This window comes from Phanerochaete carnosa (assembly GCF_000300595.1).
Source record: "Phanerochaete carnosa HHB-10118-sp unplaced genomic scaffold PHACAscaffold_2, whole genome shotgun sequence".
NCBI classification, from domain to species: Eukaryota; Fungi; Basidiomycota; class Agaricomycetes; order Polyporales; family Phanerochaetaceae; genus Phanerochaete; species Phanerochaete carnosa.
In genome coordinates, this window is record NW_006767629.1 from 3,328,478 (window position 1) to 3,337,046 (window position 8,569).

The following is an 8,569-nucleotide window of genomic DNA, read 5'->3' on the forward strand; positions in this document are numbered from 1 at the left end:
GGACAAGGCTTTTATTGCCGGCTTCATGGGAGACGACAATGTAGATGATGATGATGCTGGTGAGGAGTTGCCGGAAGAAGACGCTGAAGAAGACAGTGAGAAAATCCTGCTGGATAACAACCCCAAGCTCTCCGGTGAGTCTTACTCACTAGACTGTGTGCATCGCAGTGCTTATGAGGTTGATTTGCATGCAGCTACTAACCAATGGGTAAGTCTAATACTTACTCCAGTATGAGCCTGCCATATTTGCTCAATTGGCCTGCTCTGTGGTTTACAGGTGGATGAGTTCATTTTTAACACATGACGGGTCAGCAGCAAACAAACTGAAACAAGTGTACTTCGACAATGGAAGGTGCGTCTCGCACTAGCGGATTAATGTGTACGCTTGAGCCTTGGTATTGTTTGCAGCATTGGCTCACCGGCTCAATCCTTGCCGGCACAGTTCCTGACGCCGTTGTTGATGCCAACCATATGATGGAATACCTCAAGTACAGCGCGACGCGCACAGTCCTCACCCGATGCGGCAAGGAGTCAGGCTCCAGAAAGCAGCTGACATCGGTGTGCACAGCTGTTTTTATCTTCATCATATAATGTCTCACAGCTCTCTCGCGCAGTCTTCGCTGAAGAAGATCTCTGTCATGCTCGGTCGAGTCCGGCGGCGCCAAGAAGAAGATGATCCAGCTCTCGCAGGCAGTCGTCCCACCCAATCGTCACGCCTGTCTGACTTCTATAAGTCAGTGCAGATTCAAGCGCAGCGTCGCCGTTTCGAGTAAGTGTGTGAGCCTGATTGCCCGAATTGATCACGACGCTAACTGCATTCTTCAGTGACGACAACTTTGATGTGACAAAGGACACTATCCTTGATTTTGAACTCCTGCCAGTTCACTTCGAGCAGGTCAAGATGGTAATTTTATCAGAGCTCAAGCAAGGTATGAGGCCTGAATCATGTGTATTCCATTAGTTACTGAATGCCTATTCTTTGTGCATAGTTTCGACTGTCATCAAGACGCTGTTCGGATGGAACTGGCAATGCTCCACATTTAACCGCGGTGACGAGCTGGTCAACTTACTGCTCGGGTGCCTGCAGCCGTTTCAGCTTTTCGTACCAGAATACACAACTGTAGACGGGCGCCGATCAGGTCTTGGATCAAGGTTTTTCGCCATTCTGTGCCTGTTCCATGAAACTAAAGTTGCACGCCCCGGGGTATGCACCTGTTTCCTCCGAGAGTGCATAAATCCATGCTCATCTGTTGGTCAGAAAAGCGAGCCAAACTACAACTGTGTTATCCCCCATTGTGACGCGCTGCGATGTTCCGTCGGAGTGCTCGCGCTCTGGCTCTGGTTTATATTCGATGTGGAGAATCTGATGTACCTGGTGCCTGATTGGGACTGGTCAAAGGCGTCATCATGGCAGAAGGTAAATGCCATCGTTCCCGCATCAAACATGCTCATGCTATCCAACTAGGTAAAACTGATGTTTGGCCAGAAGGTCGGCAAGGAGTGCAAGCCAGATAGCCTCCGAGCAACCTACACAAACATTCTTGACAGGACCACGATCAAGTGCAGCAAGAAGCTTCACCTCGCACGCCGTGCCATCCCGACAGAGCTCGAAAACAAAGGGTAAGTGCATGATAATGTAGCTACATGCTATTGGCAGGCTTTCTCACGTACGTGATAGAGTAAGCGCAGACGCAATCGACAAGGTCGGCCACTGGCAAGGAAACACATGCCAAGAGGTTTACTCATCGAAGATACCAACGACGGTAAGTTACTCATAACTCTCCCGCAAGTCTGATCCCTATCGCTCATTCAACACCGCATCGCAGGCCGTGACCGCTCTCGCTGGCTTTTTTGTCGGAGAGCAGTACAATGTACCATGGGCAACTGTCCCTGTGCCATTGCACCTGGAGGTCCAGGTGTTTCCGTTCGTCGAGGCCGCAATATCGAAGCTTGCGATGTCATCAGCAGACGGCCGGCCGAACAACGGCACCATCAACTTCCTCGAACTTCTCCAGCAGCTCCGACCATTCTTTTGGCGAGTACGTCGGCCATCAGCAGTGTGATCTCGTGCTCAACTTTCGTTTTATTTACAACAGACCGTCACCGTGATCAAGACACGTTTCCCCCGGAGCCCGATCTTCAAGCGTTTCAAAGGACCGAAATCAATCTTCGGGAGCGAAGGCGCACAGGAGTTTCTTGAGGCATGGCCAGAGCTTCTATCAGTCAAGGAGCGCACCGCAGAGGAGTCCCACCAGCAGAGCCTTGTCTTCCGTGAGGCTGCAACACAATCGGCGTTCGTATCACTTAGCAGCCGCCTCTGCAGCATGGAAGACATGTCACGCACGCAGTCTGAGCAGCTCACCGTTCTGACGCGTCGCACAGAACCACTCTCACCATCAAAGAGCCGGCACCTGGATGTGGCACTCAACATAACGAATGGCCCCCACGTACCGGTGCACGAGCAGTTCTGCTCGCCGCTGTCATCCTCGCTCAACAGGCTTGACGTCTGCAGAACGTCGGGTTCACCCGAGGAACTGCCAGTAACTCCAACGACTGCAGCGTTCACGCTGCCATCGACAGTGCCGACGACGCCGTGTACCTCACCATCTCGGCAAACTTTCAGCTTGCCTGCGCCGTCGCCCGAGCGCGTCCTTGTTCCCCAACAGGTTTTGCACAGCGGTCGCAAATATACCGTTCTGCCGCTGGCACCTGGACCGGATCCGCCGTCCACCAACGCCGACCTCATCCTTCCGCAGCCGACTGCCTTTCAGGACCCCCGCAGCCACATTCCAGCTGGGTACCCGCAGTTCACCTCACAGACCAGCAACTGGCCGACCGTGCTGCGGCTGATCACGCAACCAATGGAGGTGTGGGAGTGCTGGGCGCCGATGACGCTCGGGACGTACAAGAGTGTGCACGAGATTTGGCACGCGTGGGACCATGGGGCAGCTGTGGAGAGTGTCGGAAGTGCCCCGCCACTCCGCCTCTTGACACGTTATGTGGCACCATAGTCAAGGATCTGTCGAAAGGAGTGATCAAAGGGCAACAGCAGGTGTGGCGGCCGTCTTCTGCCCAGGTGCGTGCTTCTGCCTTCAGCTTACTGGTTACCGGCAGGCTGACAGACCTCTCACAGGCTCGCAAGCAATGGAGCCTGTTTGAGTTCTTCATGAAGCACGTGCAGGCCGTGATTGACACCGGCAGCACGGCTTTCGATGCCGTTGACACTCTGGACAGCGAGCGCGGCGACCGCTCGATGCCCACCTTTCACACCGACCTGCAGCGACAAGGCCCGCGGCGAATCAAGAAGAAGGCTGCCGCCACGCTGTCTGCTCCTTCAACTAACAGCGCCAGCTCCGAACCTGCGCCGTCTTTAGGTGCCGCAACGCCAGGCAAGCCTGCTGCCGCCGCCGCGACGAGCGGTCTGCCAGCTTTCGGTGCCGACGTATGCTGAGCATCTGGATTCCATCGTTGTCGGCTGACTCACCACGGCTGCCCCTGTTCTCGCTCACTTTTCAATACAGGTACTCATTCACTTAATCATCTACCTTAGTACATTACTACTACCTTAGTTATATTACTACTACCTTAGTACATTACTGCTAGTATGCTAAAACTACCGAAATTCGTGTGCTTCGCGGATGTGTGGAGGGCGGCGCGACCGCCAGGACTCGGCCGCCGTGGTGATGATTTGTACATGTTTGCACTTCGTCGCCTGCCTCGTCTCGCGCCCTGAAGTGCTCTCGCCGCCGCACGCTCGCCTTTTGTCACCATGAACCGAGCGGTCTCTTAGGGCGGGGCACCGACGGATGCGGGGACCTGGGAGACCACGCTGCATATAGTAAAAAGTGAGGTCGTGCGAGGCGCCAGCGAAAAGTCTCGAGGCCCCCGCGAGAACTGTGAATCTTTCTGTGAACGGCCCCTTTCTTTCTGTGAATCGCAGCGTGACGCCGGCCGTTTCTAGGCCGTGGACCGCCGTTTTCTGTGAATCGCCAGAAAAGAGCTGTGAACGGGCGAGGTGAGCACTGGGGCGAAAAGGCGTGAACGCGGGCGTGAACAGGCGCCGGGTTCACAACTCTTTTGCTGAGATCGACACTCTGCAGATGAACAGCACAAGCGCCAGGTGTGTTACGCTACCATGACCTCGACATGTTCGCGACAGCTAACTGTTGCCCAGCGCCACGTACTGAACCCCGCCTTTGGCCCCGCGCAGGTCTGCGATCTGACTGAGATCTTCACAGAAAAGTCGAACCAGCTACGGGACTGTTGGCTGGAGGAGATATCAAAGAACAGCGGCGCGTCTGCGCAAGTCAATGCGCTCTCGTGGCTCGGCCACGCGACGCTGGATATCATCGGACGCGCAGGCTTCGGATACGAATTCGACGCACTCAACCCGACGGGAGAGACCAACGAGCTGAGTGAGGCAATTTCGAGGCTCTTCATGTCACCCCCGTGAAATCAGCGTATCTTCGCGTTCCTGCAGTCGATTATCCCGCTGCTGTGGCTCATCGTGCATCTCTGTGTGCTCTTCCGGCGTGGGAGCGCATTGCTGATGGAGAGTGGTACTATAGAAAACGGAGAACGACCGCAAGTCTGAGCAGTTGCAGGCAACCATGCGCCGCATTGGTATGCAACTCATCCGGGAAAAGAAGGCGGCGATCATGGCAGAGACCCTCGAGAAGGGCCAGGGAGTCGAACGCAAGGACATAAGGGAGCGCGATTTGCTCACGCTTCTCATTCGCGCAAACATGGCGACGGACATCTCCGAGGACCAGCGACTGACCGATGACGAAGTCCTTGCACGTGCGTGTAACACTTATGCCTTGCGTACCGTCCATAAGACTGACCTGCGCTTTCCACAGAGGTCCCGACGTTCATCGTCGCTGGCCACGAGACGACGAGCACGGCGACAACCTGGGCGCTGTTCTCGCTCATTCAACGGCCTGACGTGCAGCGCAAGCTGCGCGAGGAGCTGCTGCAGGTGGCCACGGACAGTCTGGCGATGGACGAGTTGAATGCACTGCCATACTTGGACACGGTCGTGCGCGAGACGCTGCAGCGCCACCCGCCGGTGCCAATGGCGACGCGCCAGGCATCCGAGAACGACACCATCCCGGTGGACACGCCATACAAGGACAGGTACGGCCGGATGCGTGAGCACATCGAGGTCAAGAAGGGTGACCTCGTGATCCTACCTATTCTGGCCCTGAACCGGCGTAAGGAGATCTGGGGCGAGGATGCGCATGAGTTCAAGTGTGTTCCCGGTTTCATGTGTTCACTGAGCTGCGTGCTGACAGTTAGGCAGGCCTGAGCGATGGGAACATATCCCCGAGGCGGCGGCAAGTGTGTCTGGTGTGTGGAGCAACCTGCTCACGTTCAGTGGCGGGCCGCGAGCGTGCATTGGCTATCGGTTCTCTCTAGTCGAGTGCGTATCACTTGGAATCCCTCCTTACCCCGCTCTCGCGCTCATACTTCTTCCAGGACCAAGGCGCTGCTCTTCGCGCTTGTACGCGCCTTCTAGTTCGAGCTCGCTGTACCGGTTGAGAATATCGAGAAGTGGAGCGGTATCACGACGCGCCCCGTCATTACTGGACCCGACGGTAAGACCAAAGCGTCGCTCCCGCTGATTGTTCGGCCATACAGAGCATAGTGCACACAATTTGGGGTGCAGAAGACAAGCTAACAGGGTGTAGCTGATGACATTGAATCCCTGGTTACATAGTTAAAACACCGAGAATGTGACACAGGGACTTTTTTGAACGGAAATTCTATCTTGACACGAATGAAGGGCAGCGAGCAGAAGGAGAGAGCGGCAGAGCAAGTGACTCCAAGTACAACGATATGGATGCCGGTATCACTCTCCCCGAAAGTTCTCGATTCGAATGCACTGAAGCGTGAAAACAAGTTTATAAAGACTGAAGTACTGAACATGAAGACTGTTTGTCGAAGAGCGTGACCCTTGTGGAGATACATCGAAGGAGGAATTGCAGTAAGGTCGTCATATCATATCCCTACGTTAAGGTTGAGCGCGCGGGCAACAGGTTTCAGTTGTGAACATGTGAAACCCACAACATCTCCGTGCTGTTTGAAGTTTGAGACATCGGTCCTAGGGCTCGCGTATATAAATCTCATCTTCGTCGACCTCTTTGAACAGCTATCCAACCAACATTCGCCATGGACTTCCTGCTCATCGTCTACACCATCGGAGCCCTCGTCGCGCTCGCCCTGTATAAGCTCGCATCGTTTATGTGGAGCAGAATCGCATCACCTCTCCGACACCTCCCTGGTCCCCCAAATGACAGCTTGCTTAGGGGAAATGTGGAAGTGCTACAGAAGGAAGAGGAATCAGTGCCTCAGGACCGATGGGCTCAGCAGTACGGACACACGATCGCCTACCGTGGACTCTTTAGCGTGCGTGTCTACATCGTCTGCTCATTGTCACAGTTTCCTGACAATCCTGTGACCAGACGAGGCGCCTCTGGACGGTGGACACCCGTGCGCTGAACCATATCATGACGCACCATACCATCTACCAGCGTCCGCTGCCCACCAGGTATAGACTGTCAGGCGTTGTTGGTCCTGGCGTACTCGTGACCGAAGGTGCGTGTCCCCCTCGCGTCGTCCCCTATGCGTCCTCATCGGAGTCACTCTACAGGCAAACAGCATAAACAACAGGTGTGTTAAGCTGCCTTAATCTCATTCGCCCTAGCTGACTGTCGCTCAGCGCCGCGTGCTTAACCCTGCCTTTGGCCCCGCGTGCTTAACCCTGCCTTTGGCCCCGCACAGATCCGCAATCTGACCGAGATCTTTACGGGAAAGTCGAATCAGTTGCGGGACTGCTGGCTGGAGAAGATATCCAAGAACGGCGGCGCATCCGCGCAGGTCGATGCGCTCTCGTGGCTCGGCCAAGCGACGCTGGATATCATCGGCCGTGCGGGCTTCGGGTACGAATTCGACGCGCTTAACCCGACGGGAGAGATCAACGAGCTGAGTGAGGCGTTCTTGAAGCTCTTCGCGACACCCCCACGAAGTCGGCGTTTGTTCTCGTTCCTGCAGTTAAACATCCCGCTGCTGCGGCTCATCGTGCGTCTCTGTGTGCTCTTCCGGCGTGGGACCGCATTACTGACGGGGAGTGGTACCATAGAAAACGGAGGAAAACCATAAGGCTGAACAGGCACAGGCGACCATGCGCCGTATTGGCATGCAGCTCATCCGAGAGAAGAAGGCGGCGATCATGGCAGAGACTCTCGAGAAGGGCCGGGAAGTCGAATGCAAGGACATGAAGGAGCGCGACTTGCTGACGCTCCTCATCCGCACAAACATGTCGACGGACATCCCCGAGGACCAGCGGTTGACCGATGACGAGGTCCTTGCGCGTGCGTATCTCGCTCACATTCCGTGTTCTCAGCAGAAGAACTGACATATGTTTCTGGCAGAGGTCCCGACATTCATTGTCGCTGGCCACGAGACGACGAGCATGGCGGTGACCTGGGCGCTGTTCTCGCTTTCACAGCAGCCCGATATGCAACGCAAACTGCGCGAAGAGCTGCTGCAGGTGGCCACGGACAGCCTGACGATGGACAAGTTGAATGCACTGCCGTACCTGGACGCAGTCGTGCGTGAGACGCTGCGGCACCACTCGCCAGTGCCGGCGACGACACGCGAAGCATTCGAGGACGATATCATCCCAGTGGACACGCCGTACACGGACAGGTACGGCAGGACGCGCGAGTACATCGAGGTCAAGAAGGGTGACCTCGTCTTCCTGCCCATCCTCGCGCTCAACCGGCGCAAGGAGATCTGGGGCGAGGACGCACACGAATTCAAGTGAGATCCCTTCATGCGGTCTTTGGGCTGCGTGCTGACAGCTGGGCAGGCCTGAGCGATGGGAACATATTCCCAAAGCGGTGGCAAGTGTGCCTGGTGTGTGGGGCAACCAGCTCACATTCATTGGCGGCCCGCGGGCGTGCATTGGTTACCGGTTTTCTCTTGTCGAGTGCGTCTCACTTGTAACCTCTCCTTATTCCGCCCTCGTGCCCATACCTCCTCCAGGACCAAGGCGCTGCTCTTCGCGCTTGTACGCGCCTTCTAGTTCGAGCTCGCTGTACCGGTTGAGAACATCAAGAGGCGGACCGGCATCATTACGACACGCCCCGTCATCACTGGACCCGACGGTAAAACCAAAGCGTCGCTCCCGCTGATTATTCGGCCATACAGAATGTAGTGCGCACAATTTGGGATGTGGAAGGCAAGCCATCTGGCGTGGCTAACGACATTGGATATCCGGTTCGTTGAAACATCGAGAATGCGACATGAGGACTTTTTTGAATGGAAATTTTATTTTGACACGAATGAAGGGCAGCGAGCAGGAGAGCAGCTGGGAGAGCAAGTACAACAATGCTAGTATCACTCTCCTCAAAAGTTTTGATTTGAATGCACTGGAGCGTGAAGACAAGTTCTGAAAGACTGAAGTACTGAAGATGAAGACTGTTTGTCGAAGAGCATGGCCCTTGTGGACAGTGTTGTCACTGACGGCCATCATGACCCGTCTGACACCTGGTGTCAGTCAAGC

General features: G+C 55.4%; 3 protein-coding genes across 3 annotated transcripts; all 3 read left to right on the forward strand.

Annotated features, from left to right (window-relative positions):
• Window positions 1-2,666: 2,666 nt before the first annotated feature.
• Window positions 2,667-3,280, forward strand: PHACADRAFT_55780 (uncharacterized protein; the record flags this gene model as incomplete). The annotated part of the gene is made up of 2 exons (XM_007391275.1): window positions 2,667-2,999; window positions 3,050-3,280. Coding segments are annotated over 2 exons (564 nt in total), but the record flags the coding sequence as incomplete, so codon positions are not given.
• A 1,330-nt stretch (window positions 3,281-4,610) lies between these two features.
• Window positions 4,611-5,518, forward strand: PHACADRAFT_192193 (uncharacterized protein; the record flags this gene model as incomplete). The annotated part of the gene is made up of 4 exons (XM_007392309.1): window positions 4,611-4,800; window positions 4,860-5,250; window positions 5,303-5,422; window positions 5,479-5,518. 4 exons carry the CDS (start codon window positions 4,611-4,613, stop codon window positions 5,516-5,518), a joined length of 741 nt encoding a protein of 246 aa, XP_007392371.1.
• Window positions 5,519-6,171: 653 nt separating this feature from the next.
• PHACADRAFT_192194 (uncharacterized protein) lies at window positions 6,172-8,089 on the forward strand (the record flags this gene model as incomplete). Its single annotated transcript, XM_007392310.1, has 9 exons — window positions 6,172-6,408; window positions 6,465-6,597; window positions 6,653-6,672; window positions 6,722-6,727; window positions 6,784-7,080; window positions 7,142-7,373; window positions 7,434-7,824; window positions 7,874-7,993; window positions 8,050-8,089. The coding sequence occupies 9 exons, from the start codon at window positions 6,172-6,174 to the stop codon at window positions 8,087-8,089; spliced, it is 1,476 nt and encodes a 491-aa protein (XP_007392372.1).
• Between the last annotated feature and the right edge of the window lie 480 nt (window positions 8,090-8,569).